Source organism: Aplidium turbinatum, chromosome 18 (assembly GCF_918807975.1).
Source record: "Aplidium turbinatum chromosome 18, kaAplTurb1.1, whole genome shotgun sequence".
Taxonomy (NCBI): Eukaryota; Metazoa; Chordata; class Ascidiacea; order Aplousobranchia; family Polyclinidae; genus Aplidium; species Aplidium turbinatum.
The window spans coordinates 8,654,685-8,681,030 of record NC_137489.1 but is presented as its reverse complement, the minus strand read 5'-3'; the positions used below and the strand labels follow the sequence as shown (position 1 = coordinate 8,681,030).

At 37.1% G+C, this 26,346-nt stretch overlaps 1 protein-coding gene across 1 annotated transcript; it reads left to right on the top strand.

Moving 5' to 3' along the window:
* Positions 1–4,982: 4,982 nt before the first annotated feature.
* Positions 4,983–26,273, top strand: LOC145787718 (arf-GAP with GTPase, ANK repeat and PH domain-containing protein 3-like). The gene is made up of 16 exons (XM_082599521.1): positions 4,983–5,150; positions 5,763–5,869; positions 6,286–6,344; positions 14,630–14,803; positions 15,093–15,234; positions 15,689–15,823; positions 18,372–18,533; positions 19,824–19,909; positions 20,465–20,659; positions 21,028–21,133; positions 21,653–21,810; positions 22,443–22,608; positions 22,984–23,193; positions 23,955–24,050; positions 24,643–24,716; positions 24,980–26,273. Exons 1-16 carry the CDS (start codon positions 5,089–5,091, stop codon positions 25,196–25,198), a joined length of 2,151 nt encoding a protein of 716 aa, XP_082455647.1. The 5' UTR covers positions 4,983–5,088; the 3' UTR covers positions 25,199–26,273.
* Positions 26,274–26,346: the final 73 nt, after the last annotated feature.

The following is a 26,346-nucleotide window of genomic DNA, read 5'->3' as shown; positions in this document are numbered from 1 at the left end:
CTTTGCCTTGGTAGCCTACTTTGGAGAAACGTCTGGAGAAACTAAACCTAACGCACAGTGGCGTAGCCAGAAAGAAAATTTTTTTGGGGGGGCAAATATTTGGATATTTGATGAATTGAAGAGAACGACAAAGTGTTTGATTTAAGACATCGCCACCTGATGTGCAGTGGCGTATCCTAGTGGGTTGAGCAAGGGAAGCAATAAAGCTGGTGGGGGGTTAGAGCGTGCCGTTAGGCACGCGTATTCTAGGGGGATCCGGGGGCATGCTCCCCAGAAAATTTTTTGCAAAATTACACCCAAATATGGACTCATGGATTAATTTACACTCATGGATTACTATTACACTCATGGATTATAGCGCTTTCTGGAAACACTTTTAGGGTAGGCTAATATTTGTATAAAATTTATTAGTCGATAAACAGTTATTAACTTATTAAAGGTAGCTCTTACACACGAACGGGCAAAAACTGCGGCTAAAATTAATTACAGAACACCACAAACTCAGCTACACAAAAACTCAAAACAAACCCAACAGAGTAAGCCATTCTGAAATTGCTTTCACAAATTGGTTAAAAGAAACGGAAATCGCATAAATTTTGCGCGATTTGCGATTTGTAAAATTCATTGGTGTCTTTCTGTGTGTCTAAAACAAGTTCTTGGGGTGTTAATAGCCAGGTGTTTTGGAAAACGCTATAAATTTCTACAAATTTTTATTACATTTTTAACAAAAGGCTCAACTTCGAAATCCTAATTTTGAAAATTTGCTGGGGAGGGCATGGTCCCTTTCGCCCTTTCTGGCTACGCCTATGCTAACGCATCACGCATCCTACTGCGTCCCCTATGTTCAATCAATCTACGGTAGGCTACATTGATCATCAACACTCTTGATGACGCACCACAGACGATCGAAAAAGCAATTTGTTTTTCAATTTTTTTTTTATTGTTTTTTATGAAACTAGAAAAAATAAAAAGAATACACCATAATTTTTTAATGTGATAAGTGATAACGCAAAGATGTGAAAATTTAGTACAGTATCACAATTTTGAGAAGTCTTTTGTGAGATAAGTGGGCTGTTGTTGAACAAGCAAGCATTAATCAGAACAAGTCAAAAGTATTGAGTAAGGATGTAGGCAAAGAAACAATGCTTGTGTCGGCTAGCAGGGTACAGAAATGACACTGATTTCAACATATTTGATAAAAAATCATAATTTTTTAAAATAAAGAGAAATATATGTCCAAAGGTAGTACCAGAGCCACTATAAGCGGCTCTGGTAGTACGGTGGATGCGTCCTGTCCGAAAAACAAAAAAATCTCTTGAACGCATTTGACTTCATTCAACCGTGTCTGTCGCATAAATCAACAATATTTTTAATTTTGGTTGATAATGATTTGGCTTATTTGGTTTGGTCGTAGGCCTAGTCGTCTATTTGTATACCGAGATTGCTTTATTGTTTCACTTGTAGGTTGTAGGAAGAAGTGACAGGGTGAAAGTAGTAGTAGTGTTGAATTTTAGTCAGTTGTTCACCGCTAATGGTTTAAGCTATTATCCTAAAATTAGGCTATTAAATAAAGTTAGTCTGCACTGATAGCTCAGTTGGTTAGCGCATGACTTTGTGAACAAAAAAGCTTAAAAATCAAGCGGTGCTGACTCGACTCTCGGAGCTGACTCTCCTTGAGAAATGGACGTTAAGAACGGCTCTTCATTCAGCTGCACCTAATGGATGGAATAATTCCCGGCAACAACATTTCAACAATTGACAACTTCCCTTTGTCAATCTAGGTGACAGGGTCTGTGTCAGTGGTTCAAAGCCTTTACAAGAATACGAAACTGTCAGAGTTAAGCTCTCAAAGAAGCTTTTCCAGTCTGAGGAAAAAGATTCCATTAATTATCCTACTATTCAACGTTTAAGTTGAGCTGATAATTTGAGTTTGAAGTTTGAGCTCCAAGCCCATTTGGAGTTTAAAATGTGGACACGATTTAAAATCAACTAAATATAGGCCCACCTTCCACTGGCAGGCCTATGTGACTACGATATACAGTATGGTGCTTTTCAAGATATTTTCTCTATATTATACGGTACGGGTACTGTGCTACTACTGTGTACACCATCATCTAATTTCTTGCAGTCCCTCTACATCCACTCTACGTCTATGTAGCATATCCAGTATCCACAAAGTCAGCACTTCTTCCAGGCATTGAGCCAACATTTATTGTAACAAATCTGAAAGTCTGTTACGGTTTTCAGATATCCTTGTCAGGAGTCCTGGTCTCCCAAAAGGTTTTCCCAGAGTCCGTCATTAAGTTCACTCAGGTGCAATCTAATTCGTACCCTGAACAATTTGTAGGCCTACCCTGAAAAGATCAAGAGAAAAAATTAAAAAAAGCCGAAGTCGCTGATCGGAGTTTCCGCAAACAAACAAACTGAAAAGATCGACAGAAAAAGATAGAACAAAGCCCAAATCCTGATCGCAGTTTCTGTTTTTTCTGCAGTTTCCACAAATTTTAAAATGTTTCCAAACATTTTAAAATTTTTGGTAATGATCCTAAGAGTTTGCCGAAGTCGCTGATCGCAGTTTTCGCAAACATTTTAAAAGGGTTAAGGTTAATCAGAGTTTTCGCAAACATTTTAAAATTTCTGGTACTGGTAATGATCCTGTTTGTTTGCGGAAACTCTGATCAGCAATTCGGCTTTTTTTAATTTTAAATAGATCAAAAGCCGAAGTCGCTGATTGCAGTTTCCGCAAACATTTTGAAAGGGTTTAGGGTTGATCGGAGTTTCCGCAAACATTTTAAAATTTCCGGTAATGATCCTAAGAGTTTTTGTTTGTTTGCGGAAACTCCAATCAGCGACTTCGACTTTTTTAAATTTTTTCCCTTGATCTTTTCAGGGTACGAATTGAGGGTACGAATATTGTTCAGGGTACAAATTTGGGTGCATCCGTTCACTCCACTAACCACACCAAACACTATACTGTACAAAGTGTGAAAATAAAATTTTCATAGCAATTGTTTTTTGTTTTTAATTACAAGTTAATTAAGTTTGGTCAGCTCAATAATTTTTGCCTGCTTCTATGGCTCATGCAGTTAACCAACCAATTCTGAACAAAACAATGACAAGATCACGGAACAGCCCTCTTAGGGTGTGCACTTAAACAACACTCTTTAAGGCCAGGTCACAGTGTGGCACTTAGTAAATTGAATACTTCAAACAACAACACTTCAATAATTGGACTTGAACAATGAACACTTCACCCTGCCAATCTTGGTGACTGACCTTGCATAAGTGATTCAAAGCCTCGACAAGTATTTGAGACTGCCTGGATTGAGCTTTCAAAGATGCTTTCTCAGTCTAAGAATAACGATTTCTGAAATCAATCAAAAACTCTTTTGAGAGCGTTTCCAATATGGATAGTGGAGTACCATCTACCATCTAGGTTCCAATCCCACCTGACAAAGAAGTAGCGTAGAGTTGAAAATCAGAAACGGCATCAGGCTGTAAAAACCTTGCCAAATGTTATTATTATAGCAAAAGTTTCTATAGAAGGTAGAGTAATGTCTACCTACTAGGGCAAACCTCACATGAGTCACAAGGAACCTGTAAAAAGTTTGCAAAGACTACTGAGTCCACAAATTATTGGTTGTCATCGTAATGGATGTATTTTAGTTATCTAGAGTCTACTAGACTATCAACTTTGGTGATCCTTACTGTTTGTGGATAATATTGTGCTAACAGCAGAATCAGTTGGTAAACTTCAAGCATACTACTGTACAACGACTAGAAAAGAGGCTTAAATTCATTGGATCAGTCATAAGATGATGGTGTACACAAGAACAGTGTGGCGGTTAAAGAGTTACACCACTCCAGAAGTTTCTGTAACCTGCAGTCTGAAAGTTAAGTCATATTAGATGCTACTTCATACTTATGACAGAAAGAGTTGCCAGATGTGAGTAAACAACTTTTAATAATATTAAACAATTCGAGAGTGATAAGTCATTGTGGGCAAGAAGTTAAAAGTATTGCATGTTTTTTATTATGAAGTAAGTGCATAAATAATATTACCATAAACGATGTTGCATTCAAGCATTAGTCCTTCTCTTGGAATGTATTAAAACATTTGGCAATGCAAGTAACTTTTGAACCATGACATTGGGCAACACTGATAAAATGCATGAAGAACCATTAAGAAAGAATGGCACTTGGAGCTATCAGTTGACATGGATTGGTGCAGGATACCAAACTCTTTTTCTCCTCCACTTAGAAATAACCATTAAAATAACTGACCAATGTACTCGACTGCTTTGGACATGATTGTATTCTAGTTTCAATGAGTTAGTTTATTGCAAATTGTGTGATATGTTAGTCGACTTGTGTTTAGTTGTGACATCATAGTCCTTGGCATCTTCTTGGGTATTTTCTCGATTTCTAAACTTCAGCTGGAAAAAAACGTCGTATCTCTTTCATTTCTGGTTCACATCAATATTGCCAGACAGATTGTTTACAATATAATACTTGCTCCATGATTTGAATTTTTGTGGATTTAAGCTTTGGTGGGAAATCAGCTGCCCAGATTTTATGATTGATGCATAGGCCTACTAAGAAAAATGGTGCTTACAAGTGTGACTTAACCTATTGTTTACTGGGACAGTTTTTAGCTATTTGATTTATAATTGCTGCAAATAAGAGTTCAAAGTCTGGTTTATAATAGAGTGGAATTTTTGATGTTGCTTTGCCTGCAGTCAGGGCTGTGGTCTTACAGACAGTAGTTTTTACCTCAAATTTGTAGCCTACTTATTATTTTTGCTAACAGCACCAGTATTATTAATTTTAAGTTGCATGCAAATAGACTACCAAACAATGCTTTTTTATTTTTTCATTATCGTAATGACATACCATTATGTTGTTAATACTAGGCTAGATAGTTCTTATCATTTTCCTCCATGTTTTTTAGAAGTTGCAGTGAACATTTGTCATTAGGATTTAGCACTTTTGAATACACTGTTCTTAATTGAAGTATTTTTTATAGAAGTTGTGCTGTGGATTCATGTTAAAATTTGCATTTTTTTTGAGATGCAGCAAATTTAAAGAATGAGCAATAACTATAAGCAAGAGTTGAGCAACTCAACTGCCATCAGACAAGAAATAAAAAGGTATGTATGGAAGCATTGGTTGGTTTTGTGTCTTTATCCTCGGACTGACAAAGTCTTGATAGAGTAATCCTGGTAGTTTCACATATATACTTGTAGAGGCTCATCATGACGCAGGGCTGGTTTCCGAGATTGACAGAGTGAAGCTTCCAATTGTTGAAGTGTTGTTGCCTGGGAATTATTCCATCCATTAGGTGCCGCTGAATGGAGAGCAGTCCTTAGAATACGTTGCTCAAGCACACACTCCAAGAGTCGAACCAGTGCCGCTTAATATTGGAGCTTCTTCGTTTATGAAGACACACGCTAACCAACTGAGCTATAGGGGTGGATAGCTCAGTTGAAAATACAAGTTGAAACTATGCGTCTAGCCGTCTAATATAAACTGTAGGAAAAGATTGTGTCTACAGGTGTAACAATATAACATATTTTAATTTGTCTACCTTGTCATGTGTTTTCTACATAAAACAAATGTTGTGATTCAAACCCTTTGTTCAGTGGTTGCCCAATATCCAAAGTATAATTGCTAAATTGCGCATCAATTAGCAACTTGTGTATGATCGCCGATCGGTTACCTCAATGAAGCTCTGTTGGATATTTATTTAGCCTTCTTTTCAGATTTGAAGGAGTCCATCCCAACATATACGCGATATACAATCTTATCGAAAATGTGTCAAACGTTGATTTGCAAACTGAGCTCAGAGATCGTATGATAGAAATTGAAGGTAAAGTACTCTGCCAGAGGTTTTCTTTCATCACTGTGTGTAAGCATGCATTTATTACCATTATGCAAAGCTCTACTTATCACTTGCGTATGCAAATGCAATGCACAAGTTGAAGAATGGAATACAAAAATGAATGATTTACATACATTTCTTTATGTTTTAGATAACGTTATCTATTCTTGTTGTGGTCAATGCATATTTAGTTCTAGTTTATTTTGTCATTCTACCTGGGCAATTTAATAGAGGATGTGGTTTGTAGCAGCTTTACACCAAAACCTAACATCTTTTTTCCATGAAAGTTAACTTGGTGAATGAGTAGTTATAATACTCAGGTCAGTCTACAATAGGGTATGGTTTTAATCTTAGTTTCAATTGTGCAATGTGCATAGCAAACAAATTATTTAACTGATTTTTAGGTTCCTTTGTGAACAGCCAGGAATGGACTTTAAGCAAGTCTGTGCCAGAAATAAGACTGGTATGTTAATAATTATATATAAATAGGTTACTGTTTTCAAACTGTTATTTTTTTGCTATTTTTACTCTGTTTCTTGTCTTTTTATTTACTTTAAGTTTATTTGTTTACGTGATGTGCAGGGTGCCACTGTAGGCATATTTCTTTGTAGTTTGAAATGTTTACGTAGTAATGTTATATCTACATTATAGTTTAATAGTTTAATTAATTCACTTTACATCCAAAATATAGCTACAAAGTTGTTTTTAACTTAATTCCTTAGGGATGAGCAGTACATCCAGATCTAAAATCTTGCCTTTTCCAATTTACATTCGATATTGTCCTTCTTCTGTCACACTGTAACAAACCTATCAAAAGGTGGAAATTAAAATTGAGCTGTGAATTAAGAAACACTCAAAAATACAATTTGTAGACAACGTACTGTGGTAGTTTTCAATCTGTAGGTAATACCGTAGTAGTAGCAGAGTAGTTGATTGACTACATTAGATTTCTCTTCTATATTCACAGAGAACGAATGAAGCTCTTTAGCTGCCTCATTTATGATGTTGTGGAATAAGAAACTACACTGTGTTTCACATATTATAATACACAATTACATAACACATATGCGACATATTACTCTGTTCTTTTAGGGTCTGCTACTATTCGGTGAGTTCCTAACCTCTACCCCCTAACCCCAAAACCCTAACCCTAAAACGGCAATGATAATTAGGTTACGGTACCCGATAATTTAAAAAAAAAATTGAAAAAATCCCTCGTTAAGGGATCGGACTCACCGGATCGGACTCACCGAATCGGACTCACCGAAACGGGCCATTTCCGTTCTTTGTTCTTTTAAGTAGATTGTGAAGACTTGGTTTCAGTTTGGCAATTCTTCATTATGGAATGAATTACTTTGTATTTGCCAAAATCCATTCTTTTCACCTCGATTCATCGTATGCAGACATTGAACAAATGTAAAATATATTGATTTTGGTAGTTGGACTATTACATTGCTACCCAGAATAGTCCAGATTTCTTGTTTGTCTTTGTGTTGGTTTGAATTGATGATCAGCTCTGCAAAGTGGTGGGATATAGTTGCAATTGTTTACCTGGATATTCAAACAAAGTTAAACTGTTGCAACATGAGACTGGTTGGACAGTTTTTTGGCAACTGTTCACTTTTGCCAATGGGTTTTTGTTTTTCTGATCCAATGATTGCAAGATGCGACGCTTCAGTTTCATACTCAATTTGCTTCGTAGAGATATGCCTTTGCGTAGCTGTTTGTTGAAATTGCACTAACAAGGGAATTGCCGTCACGTGTACTGTACAAGCTTATACTTATTGCGTAAAAAAACAAACTTGTTTATGAGCTGTGACATACAAACAAAACTCGTTTGAGGAAGAAGTTGTTCAATTAAGAAATCAAAATTTTGCCAATGATGTTATAATTATATATTGGTTTGGTGCCGATAGAATAGTGTCTCTCGCAAATCCACATTCCTGCAAAGCATTTGTTATGGTAGTTCTATGCCAACGCTCGTTTCTTCCTGTAATTATCACATGTTAACGACCGCATTCAGGTTCCGGAAGAAGATACACTTCCCATTGATTTATTGCTGCTGGCACTGAAACAGTTTCTTCCGTTGTTTTTTTGTACATTGTTATCTTCACATCAATTTGTTCGCAATTATTCACCAAAATTTGACTTTTCTTATTCGGAAAATGATAAATGCCATAAAAATAGCTCTTTTAAGAGCATGTATCTTACGCTATGCATCTATCATCAAGCCCGACTGAACCCGGAAGAAAATAGTTTTTGGCTTAAATAAACAGTAACATCTTTGTTGCTTCGGTTGCAAATCTGACACTTAGTTGTTTTCCCGCACTATGCAAATAGTGGCTCATCGGCAAACCATTTTTCAAAGGTATGCTTCTAACGTTGACGAATCTTGGCAAATACAAGGTTTTAAAATATTTCATTTTCTTTTATGTAAAAACAATTATTAAGTTATTTCTTGTCAAATGGATTCAGCTGCTTGTCGTGCTTGTTGACTGCTTATTGGCGGTGTTTAAGCACAATACATACACAATTTTCCAACTTTTCTTAAAGCATCCGAATCTGCGAGGCATGTGTCTAAATTTTGTGGAATGAAAATTAGCTCAATTAAGTGAGCAACTAAATCGCATCTGAGCAAGAAACACAACCAGCAGTGGCAATTATTGCGTGACGTTCTAATGATGACGTAACGTTTTTACTGTATCGATCTCTGTGCTGTTTCGCTGCAAGGAACCTTCACAGTTTGCACTGTTTGAAACTTGAAAATCGATCGCTGTTTTTATTTCGTATGGTGTGTAATCCTTTAAGTGAAAGACTTTTTTATTTCTGTCACCCGAATGTCAACTGATAAGAGTTACAGCAGAAATAGAAATGCAGCCGAAAGAAAAACTAGTAATTTTGAAGCGAAGTTCATTCTGTGTAAACACCAGCGGCGTGTTTTGAATTCCGATTACATTGCGGACTATACGCTGTCATGCGGACTCAACCAAATCATGATTTGTGACAGGTGGTCATTTTCACGAGTCGCTCACACTTATTTTTATATATGAAGGCTCAAGTGCTTGTGGCTAACTTCTGCAATACCAGGACGTATTTGTGTGATGTTTGCAATATCTTGTACACTGACTTCATGTCTTGTTGATGCAGTGGCGGTGCTGCCTTTGAGAGTAAACTCATTCGTAATTTAATGAATAATAATAAAAGCATGTTATTTTTTTTGATTGATTTTTTCAATTAATGTTGCAATTATGTCCTTGTTGCATTGCTTGAACTTTACAAAATGGACAATTTTCGTCTGCTAGGAAGGAGCATGGAGTCTGTGACAAGGTTTCGTAATGTAACTTTAGCCTGCTCCTTGTCGCACTTCAGATTGAAGACGACCATATCTCTTTTTTCTCATTTTCATTTGTCCGCAAAACTCAAAAGCAGACAACAAAAACTAAATAAAGAGAAGAACATATGCAAACAAGATAGTCTAACTAATGTAAGATGTAGATTGGAGTGATTTTGTCAGTCCCAGCTTATTCGTTTGTTTCTTGCGGTCTGCGTTGCTTGACATGGAATGGCTGTACTTTGAATTGTTGTTGAAGTACTCGAAATCGCGTAGACGATGATGAACAGTAATAGGTATTCTGTGGGAAATGATGGGTTATGAGAATTGGGCATATAATAAACTAAAAACAATCATAACACGGGTTTCTTCAAAAACACTGTCTGAGCAAACGGCTGCGAAGGCTCACACGCTGATGAGTTCTGTTCATTTATTGACAATCCGCATTTCATCCATCTCAATATCGCACCAGAATTCTTCTTTCAACTGACCGGTGGTGAAAAATTGATGGCTACTTTTGTTGGTTTTAACGTCATCGGACAAAAAGACAATTTTCACCGGATGGCTTGTCGATGTGTGATGTCACGAAGTTTCGTGAGTCAGTTCCAGTGAAACTGGTAAACATCGTTATTTTCACACAGTCTTGATAACAATCCTGATTTTAAATCGTGCAATTACGCGTATTCGACGTCTTTAACAACTGTATTCAACGTTTTCAAAAGTCGATTCAATAAAATAAAATTTGTTAGCGAAAAAGTTACTAGTGGCGAGAATTAAGATGATGGTGTAACCACGTCTTTACGAAATTTAAAAGTACACTTTTTCAGTTTTCAAGATTGAGTTTTTAGACCAAGCCGGGTGTGATTTCCCAAATAGCAAAGTCCGTTATTTTTGCATTGATTGGACGTCTGAAGACGTTAAACGTTGAATGTGTGAAGACGTTGAATCAATGTAAAAATGGCACTTTTTATTGTCTGGATTTATACAGTTTCCAATTTCTTTTGTGCTCTATTGTTTCACTTTACTGTCACAGTGAAAAGATTTCTGGGTGCTGTTTTTTTATTTTGAACTATTTTCGTGGGAAATCAACCACGCTTTATTGCTGACAACAAAAGTAAAATTTAAGAACGGTAAACACCAAATGACTTTTATTTCAATTGCACAATTTTTTGTATCTTAAACTTAAAGCACTTTAGTTTGTGTACATTTAACATTAGTTGATTGCGCAATATCAGCATCCGTACCATTTTATCTCGATTCAGCGTTGTTGGGTCTCAATTCCCTTACCGCCCTTGTTGATTACGATTGCACCACTGTGTGTTATGGCTTTTATGTGCGTGCATTATTCGCATATTTTTTTTATTCAATATGAAAAAGTGGCCGTCGAAATTATCCACTTGCATGTCCGTTTTGCTTTATCATATGAACATTGAGCAATCTTTGTTGCAAAGCCTCCCACATCGTTTTTGAAGAATAACTTTTGTTTCCCAAAAAGAAATCACAGCAAGTAGAAAATAAATCATCTTTCTTTGATGCAGTATCAATTTACCTAACCATCTGCATATCAATTTTCTGTCATCAAAATCGTGTGGTCAATATGTTCCAAAAAACTCACTTGAACGCTGTTTTGATATGAATTTATCTGCACATGGCATATGGTGGACGGTCGCATGTGTTGAAGCGCCAGTGGCGTTTTGCTAATTCAATATTTATAGTTCATGGTTGGGTGGTTTAGTTTAAACAAATTTTGTTCAATTTGATCTCTTGTCATTTCACTTCACAGCCATGCAATCCTGGAATGTAAAAATGACCGAGTTTGCTGTCTGGTTGTTTGCTTTTGCGTTTATTTCAATTGCTTATTTTCCTACCTGGGTGAAGTTACTTCCCTGGGGGTAAATTTCCGTTGTCATGATGTGAATTTAATGAAGCACTGAGATAGACTGCACAGCTTCTCTCAAATGCACAGTTTCTTTCACCCTAAATCATCAGTCTGTGTATATTTATTACCTTCGCGAAGCCTTTTAGTGTCTAATGGCAGTACAAAGTTAAAAAACTTGTAATAATTAGTAATAATGTCACAGTCGTAAAATACGGTGTGTCTGTTTAGCAAAGTGCAGTTGTATTGATATCTTGCACACGGAGCTACTTGGCTCCCTGTTGGAAGGTTTTGAGAATAGCTGGATTACAGATGGTTGCTTGTGTCTGCGCAACTTAGAAATCAATTTGATCATTATTTTATGCATTTAATTTTATCGCAAATGTGCATAATAGTTAACATTGTAGCCACCGTCTCCCAGTAAACACTTTTTCAATTTCCAGTTACACCCTTGTTTAGCCTAACTTTGCACTTGGAGCTGTAGAAACAGCTTGGTCTAAAGAAGGTGTACATTGTACAACTACATGGGCAGTTGCTTGGGTATATTTTTCATCAAATTCTTCGTTAAATCACAGCACAACATTCATAACCTTGATGCTATCTATACAAAAATTGTGATTTTTGTTTAATTCAACAATAATCATAGGCATACAAAGCAGAATAACGCAATCAGATTTAATATATTCACGTTTATTTTAACATTTACAGAAAACAAAAACTACATTGAAACAAGTTACCAATGAATAAAATACATGTGAATATGTTAAATCTGATTACCTTTGGTTAATTTGGCATCTTTCTTTCAAGCGTTTTCTCTGATGATCGTGTTTTCGGTTTTTTAAGTGTCTTAAGGTAAGTAAATTTCTTCTTGTGTCTGCCACTTCACGGAAAATATGAATGTGGTTGATTTATCAAGTTCAAGAGGAAATGCCATACAAATGCCAGTTCCGCATAACTGCTTAGCTCTCATTATGGCTTCCTCCCGGCAACCTAAATATAGAAAAAGAATCACAGTCTGCTATGAATGACACCACATCAATTTTTGAGCATGTCAAAAAGCGTAGAGCGACCGCAACACATCTCAAGTCATTTTAGGCAGGTTGTAAGTGGTGCCAATTATCATAGCTGTTAAAATTAGTATTGCGACTGTCCGGAGTAAAAGCGACAAACACGTGTCTATCGCTGAGTTCTTGCTACACTCGAGTGCCGAGAAACGCAGGGTTGATCGTTGGGTATCATTTGCTGTGTGACGGTCAGTCATGAGATGTGTTTGCAATAAACAAATTTTGTTCTATTTTACATTGACACGACGTCTGCAACAGTGTCGCACACAGCAAAATCCGTTATTTTTGCATTGATTCAACGTTAACAGACGTTGAGTATTTTAATTGGTTGATTTCTATCTAGTAAGTGTCAGGTATTGCGCCATACAAATTTTCACAATTGCAAAGTGTAATGTTTTAGTTTTCTCGCTTGCCCCAGTGATTTCTCTGAACTGCACCACATCTCCATTCAAATGGAGTTACCAAAGCTGTAAAACTCACTCGCACCACTCTTGAAGTGCTTTCAGTTATTCGTTTTTGTTTTGTGCTAATGATGTGGTAAGCGGTTGTAAGCAGCTGAACTTTAGGGGTTTGTGAAGTACTGGGCAGTGGACAACTGGACATGTGTTTCAAAGTAACACCGGACAAACAAATAGACCTCGTGTTGCTTTGAGCACTATACGAATACCTGAAAGGAGGCAATGTGTCAAAAATGCGTTTTAAGGGAAATTTGGACTACTCAGACTTTTATTTATCGTAAGGCTTTTAAACTTATAATGAAATTCACACTCAATACAGTTGTATGCCGCAACGTATTCTGGAATTTGCATTAAATATTAAGTGAGGTTGTTGATTAGTTGATTGTGAAAATCTTTATCTTCGGAGTGAGAAAGTTTCTTTGCAAACTGTATCCTGGCAGTTTCGCATACTTGTAATGCAGAGGCTATGAACCACTGACGTACGCTCGGTCACCGAAATTGACAGAAGTTTCCGCTTGTTAAAAAGTTGTTGCATTATTCCATCGACTGGCACTGGAGTTAAACGGTAGTTTGGTGGTCTTTGAGTTATCGCCATTTATAACCTTGTGAAAGCTTAGGTAGCCTATTGTTAACTTTTCAATTTTACTGCTACGTTTTGTGTCCAGAACTTTCCAACTTTTCAATGAACTTCAGAAACAAAGGACGCTTGACTTTTCTTGTAAAAGTTAAAACAGTGTTCTCTAGCTTCAAAGCGACGTTAAAAAGATGAAATTCGTTGATTAATTCTTTTGTTTATTCAAAGGCTTGCTTGTCAAAGCGCGCTATTCAAGTTGGTAGGCACTTTAACATCACCCACTCGTCGAAGAGTGCCTGCTTTTCAATGTGAAATTGCTTTGTGTTTTAGTCACAATTTTCCTTATAAACTCCATTGATTGCAGTCATTAAGATCCTTCTTGCACTCAGTTCAGTTGCAGAAGAAAAAATAGTATTAGCAGAGGGTGGGAATCGAACCCACGAAATCGAAATTACTACTCCTCTGCCCTAACCATTAGACAACGCTGGTTGTAGCGAAGCATTCAGTTAAATTTCTTTGTATCAAAATTTTTCGATTAGAATATCACGTGTCGAGTCACATGACTGAAATCAGCTGAATCGCGAGTACGCTTTTCGACGAGTGGGTAACGTTAAACGTCATGTTTGTCAGTTTCTGCTTGACTTGATTTATTTTTAATTAATTAAACTACCATTCAGCGTTTTATAGGCAGAGAAAACTTTTTCTCGAACCGTAGAAAATTTCATTGTCAGATCACGTATTGAAGCGGTGATCTGACAATGAAATTTTCTACGGTTCGAGAAAAAGTTTTCTCTGCCTATAAAACGTTGAATGGTAGTTTAATTAATTATTTCTGAAAGTTCCTTGGTTTCATATTATCTGATTTATTTTTGGTCTTGTACAGATGATTGTTTTTTTACAATGTACAAAGCAGCATGAAAAACTAGGTGCCGCATCGAGCATAGCATTCAATGGATCAAATTTTGTTGTTTCTTAGCTGACTACTAAAGTGATCATAGTCTATGGAGTACCGTTATCTTATCATCGGTACAATACACATTTGTAAGCAAAAAGTCAATACAAGACCTGGTTTCATGAAAGTGTTTTTGTTTGTTGGAGGACAATGTTTGTAAGGCGATTGAACAAGCACGTCACTGATTATAATACATCAGTATTGTGAAATTTTTAGCATCACTTTCATACACATCTACACTTGACACATGGTCTACTCTACACTGAACTATACCAATGCACATTTTTGCACATCCTGAAAACCAAAAAAAAAAATGTCAAAGTTTTGACAGTAACATCAGTAAGAAACAAAAGGTTTCTGAATAAGGTCGAAGCAATGCAAAGCACTTTATCTCTTAACATGATGTCTTTGGATTATACTAAAAGTGATATCAAATGTTTTTAAACGTGTGTACAAAGATTTTTTTGATGTTTTGTTCATCTTCATTATCCAGGGTGTCCTTGGGAGCATGACGAGCGGAAAGTCGGCTTTGGTACACCGCTTCCTCACCGGAACCTACTGCAAGGAGGAGTCTCCTGAAGGAGGACGATTTAAAAAAGAAATTATAGTCGACAATCAAAGTCACATCATCCTGCTCCGGGATGAAGGCGGTCCACCAGAGGAGCAGGTGAGGTTTTTCTAAAATAACGTTGTAGCTATGTAAACTGATTGCATGTCAAAAAAAAAATTGTAGTGTAAATTGGGAGCATAACGTCTATAATTTCTTGAAATTTGAATTTCAGCTTTTAATTTACTTGGACGTTGAAACACTATCATTAGACAACTAATTCTGAAATGTCACGGACAGATGACATCTGTCTATTATTAGATAGAATTTAAATATTTGAATTTCAGTTTTTGTACACAACAAATGAAGACTGCACGTTCTCCATTTTCACTTATTGTATTTTAAACAGTTCTCTTCTTGGGTTGACGGCATCGTCTTCGTGTTCAGTCTTTCCGACGAAACTTCCTTTCATTCTATTTACAATTATTATCGAAGACTCGTGCAATTCCGTAACGTCAACAACCTTCCTCTGATTCTAGTTGGCACCCAAGGCAAGTGCTCAGCCATGCGCTTGTAGCAGCTAACATTTGTACACAAATTGTTAGAAATTAGAATAACTTAAAAACATCTGCATGCATTGGTCCACCGTTTCGACCTAAAGATTTTCTATATATAATTTTGTCGTATTCAGATTTATAGTCGGGGGTTAACGATTAAATTAAGGCTAGGAAGCCAATCTTTGACTCCTCATTTAGTATCTTGTCAAGACACAGCCGCCTGCTTTGGACTGGTATTGAACCGACTTAGACTTGCATTTTTCCCATGCAGCCGACGAGAAATATACTGATTCCCAACAAGCTGCTATGAGTAGATTACGTAAATCCCAATACAACAAAAGGGTAATTGACAATTATTGTTAACTTGTGCCACAGCATAACTCATAAACGGACAGATGCACGTTTACACAGGGGACTCAAGTTTGTAACGATCGCAATTGTTTCGTAGATTCCATCTCAGCCGACAGCCCACGTGTTATATTCGACGATCGCGCGAAGAAACTAGCAAGCGATCTGAAGAAATGTGTTTATTATGAAACGTGTTCAACTTATGGTTTAAACGTCGATAAAGTTTTTCAAGACAGTAAGTCTGTTTGAAAAAGTTGATTTGAAATCTTTAAACTCACTAAGTATACGTTGTGTACGCATGTGTTGTATGCAGCAGCATCGTAACTTTCTGAATTCGAAAGTATTTTTTAGTAATTTTTGTCCATACAATCAACCGTTGTTATTTAACCGAGGTGCCCAAACCTCTCTTGCATGTTAAATGTAGAAAGTGGCATTTGTTGCGTTTCTTGTTTGACAAAGCATTTCCAACATAACTGCAGCTAATAACCCCCTCAATGCAGCCAAGTCCGTTCAACCCCTGGCACAAATTGGCCGCATTAATAAATCAGTCCTTTTTACATCCATACAACGTCTTCAGACGTAAGAGTCGACGTAAAAAGACTGAATTGTTGGTAGGATAGTTGCCAGCCTTGCTGAGTCACTTCACTTCAATTCATTGGTGCACGAGCATATTCACAATTGGTGAAATCGCAATTCACGAGAGTGTTGGTTTTTCAAGCCTTTTCAATAGTTTCCCTTCTCCTTTGATCGGTTAGTCAAATCTCAAGCTTGTTTGTTTACAAAGATCTTGCATTTGCTCATCAACCGAAATGTATGCCACCCCAGACAGCAACATTCGTCATATTTACATTGATTCAACGTCAGCAGAGTGCAAACGTTGAGGTACGGCATGCAAATGACTGATTTTGCGATCTGGGACACGGTAAATGTGTCGAGCTTAGCAAGAATAAAAGACAGTATCCCAGACAGCAAATCAACCATTTTTACATTGCAGACGTTGAATCAATGTAAAAAATGGTTAATTTGTTGTCTGAGATGTCAAGTCAACAAGAAGTTATCTGGGTTTAAAGTATGTTTTCTGGTTGGATTATTGCGAAGCTTCATCTAAGCCACAACGCTTAATGTTGCGTGCTGTGCATATAGATGGTTGACAGCGAAAGTGACAAATTAATCACACATGGTTATTTACATTCATGAATCACCTAGGTGAAACTAGGTCTTTCAATATTGGTTATTAAGATAATTTCCGCTACAAAGTCACATAGTTATTATTTGAATATTAATCCAACGTTACCGAACGTTACCTTAATGCACGCAATTTTTTCATTGAGTTTGTACAAAGTGCATTTCGCACTCCTTGCCATGAGCTGCGATTCAGACAGTAAAACAACCGTTTTTTACATTGTAAAACTTGCTACAATGTAAAAAACGGTTGCTTTGCGGTCTTGGGCAGGTGTCAGTGAAGCATCAACACTTTTGTATTCATTGCTTGCACTTTTAAAATCATCAAAACTCAGCCAGAAAATCAGTAATTTTTTACTTTGATTCAACGTCTTTGCTTACCGGGATAAACACGGCTAGAAAAGTAAATATCTCAATGAACGATAAAGCTTTTTGATGGTAAGAGTTAACCCTGACCCACCAAATGAGCTCAATTTTGACTCGATAGCCCATAACTTTTCTATCATTTTCACCAATCAGTGCTTTTATGATTTCCTGTTTTCTTGCCATGACCAGCCAGAGAAAGTTGCCCGTTTACATTGTTTTGCCGTCGCAAGACGCCACTATGTAAAATGGCAACTTTTGCTGAAGTTGTTGTACAGTTTTTTTATGATTTGGCTTTAACAGTGATCAATCTGAAGACGTCTGAATCAATGTAAAAGTAATGGATTTTGCTGACTGGAGCGCAGCGATACTGGTCATAGCATCGTGTTGTTACTGTGAATTTGTGTCTAAAATTAATCGAGGAAAACATCAAACAAATTTTGTCTAAATCGAACACACGGAAGAAGCTCGCATGGAAATCTGAAGCTAATTTTTGCTATGAATCTTCTTGTACTTGTTTTTTCATACACTTTCCTGTAACAGTTAAGAAGACCTTATGTTACTATCTCTTATCTATTGAAAAAATTTCCCGGTCAGCAAATCAGTCTTTCTTTACATTGATCCAACGTCTGCAGATATTGAGTCAATGTAAAGAAAGAACAGAATTTGCTGGATGGGTTAATGCAAGCTCCTTTAGAAACCACTTCAGAATAAATGATTTTTATATCGATTTCCGACGTCATACACTTGACAACAGAATATGTCATTTTTACATTGATTTAACGTTTACAGACGTTGAATCCATGTAAAAATGACGGTTTTGATGATTGTGTTGATGTCAATGTAAAATGACAGCTTTGATGTCTGGGAGTGGGACCCTTGCTGGTACAAAGTCATTGTTTTTGCTATAAAACCGCTAATTCCGTCAAAGAGTTTCTCATCAGTTGCTACATGCTTTTTCTCTTCAAAGCTTAACTAGATGACTTTCTTCCCTTGAATTGACTGGAAATTTGACGTTTGGCAATGTCACTTAATCCATTGTTGACGCAAAGAAGATAATCTGCTTTTCGGGTTTCGAACAACCTGTAAGTTCATAACAACCGTTAGGAAACTGTGAAGGGAGCGTTCTTTCTGACTGTCAGGTCAGCACAAGGCTGAAGCTGCCACGCTAGCCATTTAGGCCATCCAATCAACTGTACGTTAACAATTTGTTTGGTATTAACTTTATTTCTTTTTAGTATCACAAAGAATATCCATAATGAGGAGAAAGATAGAGCTCATACCAAGTCCCCACATAGTCACACACTCAACCCCCCTCCAGCGGTCGGTGAGCACCTCATCTGGCATCTACGAGCACAACGGGACCACGTCCAGCAACGGCAGTGGCAAGTCTATGCACGGTGGGTTTTGCGGTGGAAAATTTTTAGTCGAAATGTTAAAACAGAAAAATCATTAAGTCATGAATTAATCAGTGATTTTTAAAAGTAAAACAGGTTTTTCTTCACACTATTTTCTTGTCTTGCATGGCTAAGAGTGTCATTCTACAACAGGGGTGGAGAACCTAATTACTATCACAGGGTCGCATAAGTTTTGAAATAATATTTAGGGCCGCAAAAATTATGATTTGATATGCAATCTGGCAAACACGTGAAGAAATTGCTTGTTCAAATCAGGCTAACACATTAGTTTTTATTCTATAGTGTAGAAGTCAGTGAGTCGTTTGTTAGTAAATTGTTTAGTGTGTTAGTATATTATTTTGTTGGATGTACTTCAGTTATGTATGTGTTGATGTCATTTTTTTGCAAAGTATTTTTGTGTTACTTATACCCTTTTCTTTCTATTCTTCATAGTTTCCTTGTTTGTATGTGTGGCAAGCATTGAGACACCTGGTTGAAAATATCTCTCTGCGAAAACAAGAGATGGAAACTGTTTTGCTAACTTAACAATACAGTAATGATAAAAAAAACAGCTTCCGACATAGATTCAACGTTCACTAAACCAATACTAAGCCCGTCAATCCCCTGACCTGTTGTCGGGTTCCTCGCTTATCTTCGAATAAAAGCCGTCTGTAACGTGATACGCTAAGTGATTTGTTCGTGTATCCCAGAGTACTTTCTCTTTCCCATTACAAAATCATGCCGTGCACGAGTCCCAAGTTACAACTTTTAAGCGTGATAATTCTTGATAATTTAAAAATGATATTGAAAGGCCAAAGCCCTGTTCACTGGTTATCTTACCGCTGCATTAGTTATGATAAACTTTCGGAAATGTATGACTACTTTTTCGTTTTTTTGTTATAAACTATCAAGTCAAATGACATTTGACTGGCAGGCTGCTATAACAAACCAAACGAGCAAAATCTCATTTTTCATTGATTCAGCGTAAATTGATCTGTATTTGGCTTCATGAACCGGTACCGTGAGATTGGATTAAGATATTTCAATAAGCGACGCCCGTTACTGGCTGACTTTATAAGGTGTTGCATGCGCACACAACCGGAGTATATTCTCGCTTACCAAAGTTACCTGCTGCAACTGATATGAACACTTTACGCTTGAACAACTTCATTGCACATGGCAGCCACGGCAATTACATATTGTCATAGGTGAAGCTTGAAAGCAATGATCAGATCAGCACATATTCTGTGATTAACTCAACATTTTAAATCAACTTTTCAATCTTACTTTCAGGTGTAGAAAGCAGCATGTCCATCACAGGCCTGTCAACCCCCACTCCTCTTCGTAAGAGCGTAAGGAGAAAGTCCAACATTTTTTCTGTATGTTTATTTTTATCAATTTTTAAAGTTTAGTCCACTTGGTCGTTTTGTTTCGTGCTTGTGTTTCACACAATTGTAAATATTCACGAATTAATGCAATGGTCGAAAACAGCATATTGATGGTAGTGTTATGTTAAATAGACGAAAAAGTTACAAGCTTACTCCAATAACCAAGTCAGTACTTAATCATATTTATACAGTATATCGTATTCATATATAGTATATTGACAAAATTATTTGAATACGTATTTTAATGCTTAGAACTTAGACAAATAATACAAAAGCCAAGTATGCCAGTATGCTCTTGACTGGACAAGAAACCTCTATGTTATATTAAGTAACTTATTATGTAGGCTGAACTGAAAACTTCCTTCCTGTACCGAGTTCGAACCTTTGCTACCAAACCACCAACAAAACTTTCTATGATATTTTTTCGACGTCTAGCGACATGGAAACAATGCTAAAGGGAAAACCTCTCCAGACGTTGAATCAGTGTAAAAAGCAATTGATTTGCTGTTTGGGTCGGTATACCGAATTTTTTTTCGTGTCGCTCAGGTTAGAAAATCCAGCGAGTCATCGGATGACAAGAAGAAAGGCAATGGCGACTTGGGGTTTGGTCGCAACATTCCAGTCAAGCAGGGGTGGCTTCTCAAAAGGACCTCAAAAACGAAAATTTCAAACAAGGAATGGAAAAAGAAATATGTCGCCCTGGAAGACGACGGAAATCTAACATACTACAGCTCTATGAACGTAAACATCTTTTGATTAACAAATCTGACTTTGAAGAGAAATGATCAAAATAGCCATTGGCTAGTGGCTACGCTCTACAAGGTTTCGAAGACAAGTGCTGTCGCATGCTAAGCTAGTAGCGAGCGACAAGTAACTTTGATGTGCGATTTTGTAAATATCTTCTTGTCTTCATGTAGCATTTGTGTGGTTAGTTGAAACTAAACATGTGCAATTCTCTAGTTCTTCAGCCCATTCTTCCATACCCTAACAAGTATAAATTTTCAATATTACAAGGTTTTGTTGATATTTTTTTTAAAGATTCAGATTATTTTTGACTTGTCGTGACACTCATCCACCAATCTTCATTAGACATTCTATTTATCTTCCAGCATTACATGGAGAACATCCACAAGAAGAGCTTGTTTGTTGTCCGAACAACGATTAAAGTCCCAGGGAGGCATCCCTCCTTCAAGTCTTCTCCTGCTCCTAAAACCGGTTGGTGAACTAATCCTGATTTTATTTGTGAATCAAATGTTTCATAATTCCCGGTTAACGAATTAGTCAATTATTGCATTGATGCAACGTCTACAGTCGTTGAACTAATGTAAAAATGATTAATTTTCTACCGAACTTGGTTCTTAAAGGAGTATGGGGCAGTTTACGTTTAATTTCCAAGCTTTTGCTTGGCTTGAATTCTCTGCTCGGAATTCAAATCCACAACTTTGAATAAATTTATTGCCACCCCCACGGGGTAATAATTAACTCAAAAGCAGTATTAGCCTTTATTTTTGAGCATCGTTGCTTCCTTGATATTTTTTACATGATCTGGTCAGGGTTCGAACTTAAGATTGTTAGAACTGGTGACGCTGACCCGAACCATACTGCCAACGACGTTTGCTGGCGATTGATCGTATTCTTATCGTGTGAACCAGTTTTTGTTGTTGAAGAATGCTACAAAAAAGCATGCTATTATTACAGCTCAACCTAACTATAATAATCGTCTTCATTCGCCAGTTGCAGACAATCACTTCGAATTCCACCTGGTATCCATGGATGGAGTCACGTGGCAGTTTCAGTCTCAATGTGCAATCGAGCGTGACGAGTGGGTGACCGCCATTGAGCGACAGATCATGTTGGGTTTCCAAAACAATTCTCCTTACAAAACCAATAATGTGAGTTGTTTTTTAAGAACAGTTTTAATTACGCTCATGAGCAAAGACTGTTGCAAGATGTAGTTTAACTTCAATTTTAATCTCTGGCAAAGTATGATGCCGAAACTGGTTTTGATCTTTTCATAGTCGTGTTTCAAATAATGGTCTTAATTGTTCATTGTAAACCTGCCAGAACTTTGCGTTTTCAACTTCAATTGCTCTTGTGAAACCCTTCATGTAAGACACAATATGGAAATCGCACCTTCCCAGTTGTTGCTGCCAGTTACTGGAATTGTTTGCCTATTTGTGTAAAGAAGCTGAAAATTTAAATGAATTTAAAACTCGCTTGAAAACGTTTTATTTCACTATGACTGAAAGTACTGTATTAATTATCACCATTGTCATGTACAGCGCCCAGGAGCATAGTTTGCACGGTGGATGTGGCGCTATATAAATGTTATTATTATTATTATTAATAATTACTCTAAAATCTGAGCTACTACAAGATCTAAAAAGGTTTTTTTTTGCCTTGATCATTGGACTGATTGATCGAAATAGCTTTAGACTCGTCGCTGCACCCTCATGGGTAAGCAGAGAGTTTTCTACCAGTTTTAAAAAATCTTGTTGATATTTTCAACCCCCTTGTCCTCCAGGTATGTGGGAAAACATACAGTGAAGTCGCCGGGAATAGTGTGTGTGTGGATTGTGGGGCGAGCTCCCCCACTTGGGCCTCTCTTAATCTCGGCTGTCTCATGTGTATCGAATGCTCTGGCATCCACAGAAACCTGGGGACGCATATCTCACGAGTTCGCTCCTTAGGTAAGTTGGCATTGTATGTTTTGTTATACAATAGGCCTACTGTATTTTTATTTTTAGATATTTTTATTTTTGATGGTGATATATTTATGATTAAATCGAAAAAGCTTTTCCAAATTTTATTCATGATAGACTTTGAATACCATTCGACTCGTAGAGGTGTGTGCCTACTGTAGCTTAGCACTTGCGCAAGCTAACTATAGTTTTTGAGATGAGTAGTTTCAAGTTACCACTTTGGAATGATGACTTGCATGAGCTGTTCTGTGACAAAGCAAAATTTTATCTAAGTTATGCAAGCAGTCTAGATTAGAAAATTTCATCGTCAGTGTTCTCTGTTCTGTGCTTGAACGCGACATAATTTTTTGGGAATTTGCGCAGAACTAGACGATTGGTCACCGGAATGTTCAGCCGTGCTTGAGAAAGTTGGCAATTTTATCACAAATTCAATTTGGGAAAGTTCATTGACCTCGTTACATCACAAACCTATCCAATCATCGAGCAGAGAAAAAAGAGAAGCATTCATCCATGACAAATATGAACGCAAAGCGTTTCTAATGCCGCTACCTCAAAAATACGCCGTGGACCTGGGTAATAAGTTGTTCAACCATTCTTTACAGTTTTTCACAGCAAATCAACTGTTTTTACAACGTCTGCAAACATTGAATTAATATAAAAAACAGTTGGTTGGCTGTCCGGGTAGCGAAATTTTTTTTCCCACGAGCTTTCTGTCTCATTGATTCTAGTCACTCTAAAAGTAAGATTTTCCGAAAGTGTTTTGAGAGATTGGTTGATTCAGATTGCGAAATAACTATTTGCCAATGAAATTCTGCCATGATAATAAAATATAAGCTTTTCCTAACCCTACTTTTTTTGAAAAGCTCTTGTGCACCGCAAAAATTAATTTAAAGAAAAAATAACTTCGACGGGCGTCGAACCATCGATCTCACGAACACTAGGCAGAGGATGAAACCAATGAACCAACCGTGCCAACGAGAAAATGTTGCATTTACACGGTTTTAATACAAACTTTTACCAAAATATGTAAATGAGACAGAAAATACGTGGGAAAAAATTTCGCGTCCGGGTAGTTTTGACGTTAGCAAATCGATAAAATCTTATGGGATTGTACAATTGCGTGTAAAAACGAACATTGCAAACTACTTTAGTCGAAAGCAGGATGACTTCGCCATTAGTCCTGCTAGATTGCTAGAAAAATGCCGTTTAAAATCCCAACTGGCAATTGAAATCGTAATGATCCGCTGTGGCCAAGGGTAATTAATGACAACTGTGAGAGCTTGTACTTAAACGTCGTGCAGTTGAAATTGTCATTAGCTAATCGATCATTTCAGGTTCTTCGTTATGTTACGCCATAGCTGACGGTGATTATCAGCTCATAATGCACCTGCTTGCTCACGTGACCCAGGCGGAGATTAATCGACCAATCGGTGAGTTGTCGTTTAAACTTAGCTATGTTTATTATGCTACTTCTTATGAACAGTGCAAGAGCATGAACTTGTGGTCAGTTATGTGCTGCTAACCCTGTTTCTCTAATTGTACTTTACTTGCCATTTGAAGTTTTTTTGCTCATGTAGTCTGAAGTGATGTTGCAAAGAGTCTGCGTCGGGCATTCCCTAAATTTGGAATGGCGTTCATTTTATATTTGTTGATGTTGAAAGAGATTTGTAGATGGTGGTTGCAAAAGTCGTAAAATAACACCCCCCAAAACAAAATGTTATCTGAGTGGCCCGCATTATTGCGGGCCTGGGGTGTGCTGCAAACACTCCACATATTTGATACAATAACACCAAAGTTTTAAAATACCATTTCACCAGAAATTGTTCCCCCAAAGAAAGAGAAAACCTAACTGAAAATCCGCCCAGGTGTTGTGAATAACTAACTTGCCTACACTCCATCTCAACCAAGTCCTGCAACTTTTATATCTTGTCGTCAAGGACTTGTGCAATTGCCCTGATGCTGGCTGTGCCAGTGTTTCACTTCAGCTTTTTTTAAAACGCGCCCTCTTGCTTTATTACGCAGGTTCAGAAAGGCAAACACCACTTCATGTTGCCAGCTCAATCGGTGATTTGGCCTCTGTTCAGCTTTTGTTATGGGTAGGTATGACTTGCGTAGAACGACCTGCTTCTTTGTGATGCTTAGAAATTGATAAACATTTCAGCTGTCTTCACAGAAATCCTTTTTTTAGTCTAGATAATTATTGTTATTAAAAAAATGTAGCCTACTGATTTTTGATTTGCATTAAACTTTGACCTAAATAATTATATTGCAAAATACCAGTAAAGTAAGAATGGAATGCATGCGGTTTTTATCCTTTTTCAGTTTGATCTTTAGTTCTTCATCACTCTATTTCTTGCAGTTGAAAGCAAGTCCTGGTTCCCATGACGCGCTGGGTCAAACACCTATTTCGTTGGCGGAGGAAAATGATCACTGGGAGTGCTACAAAATTCTTACTGCCAGGAAAGGGTCGCTAAATGGCGCCGGGGAGGCCTCAACAAAACGCTGCAACGAAGACGTAACTTCAAGTGAACTCCCTACTCGCCCGCACATAAACTACATGTATACAAGTGCGATTTAAGCAAGCTTTTTTTTTTGAATCCGCTTAACTTTACGTCGATAGCAGGTTCCGTGACCTTAAAACTACCTTGCAAATTGCATCTGGAAATGTTTTTAACGAAGTAAACACTTTGGTTGTTTTTTCTCCCATCCAAGTTTGAAGAGCAGAAGCCTCTATCATCATCCAGTTACTTTTAAGCCTATTTTTTAGCCGTCATCCTCTTTTTTGTATTTTATTTGTACAAATTTTCATCTCGTTAAGAATCCTCTGGAAAATTTACTTCTTGGCATCTCAAGTGATGAACGCGATTTCTGTTGCACTTCAATGAAACGTCTTTGCACGTCAAGTATGCGCAAACTGGTCTCTTTCATTTACTATTCAAACGCAATGCTTCATAAGCTTCCAGATTGAAGACATTTTTTGTCATGGCAAAACAGTTTGGTTCTCAAAACATTTTTTTGTTTTTTTATTATTAAAATGTACGAGAAATGTGTTTGTTGTGATTTTTTGTAGCCTATTGACCCCCATCAATGCCATAACACTCCATACCAAGTCCGTGACGTCATTAGTCAACCATCTAGTTTCTTTCAAAGCCATGTAATTCCACAGTGTGCACCACTTCACTAGCTATTTTTTTCATTGATTCAACGTTTACAAACGTTATAAAGAGAATGATTTGGTAATCTTACTCCAACAACGTCTCACATAACCTGGTTAACTCCATTGTATGATGTTGTTACGTTGATTTTATGGCGATAGATGTCGAAATTACGTAATCATTATAATATTTCGCTGTTGTAAACCATTTTTCACGTACTCGTGATTTTTGCTTTGATAGCAAATTTCATTATCTTGTATTTTGATTCTCAAAGTCGTGATTTATAATTTACTGTCTCGGTGTTGCAATTCTTCAACCAGTATTTCGTCATTGTGATCCCACAATGGTATGCCGCTGCCATGTCGTCGTTGCGAAATGTTTGCCCGTTTTCATATCTTTTTTGTATCCGTCTCGTGCTAATTATTTATTCAACTGCAGTGTGGACATTGTCCGCCGCACTGAGAAGTAATGCAGTAAATACAAATATTGATGTTGGCTGAGAAATCTTGCGAGTTCTTATTCTACCTCTTTAACGGGAATTTTTGAAACTCCCATGTTACAAGAAGATAAG

What these genes read in the sequence shown, in the direction of transcription:
- LOC145787718 (XM_082599521.1), top strand. Translation starts at nt 5,089, where the DNA reads ATGAGCAATAACTATAAGCAAGAGTTGAGCAACTCAACTGCCATCAGA. An exon ending in TCGTATGATAGAAATTGAAG is followed by an intron (nt 5,870 to 6,285) that starts GTAAAGTACTCT and finishes ACTGATTTTTAG; the next exon opens with GTTCCTTTGTGAACAGCCAG. An exon ending in GAAAGTCCAACATTTTTTCT is followed by an intron (nt 19,910 to 20,464) that starts GTATGTTTATTT and finishes CGTGTCGCTCAG; the next exon opens with GTTAGAAAATCCAGCGAGTC.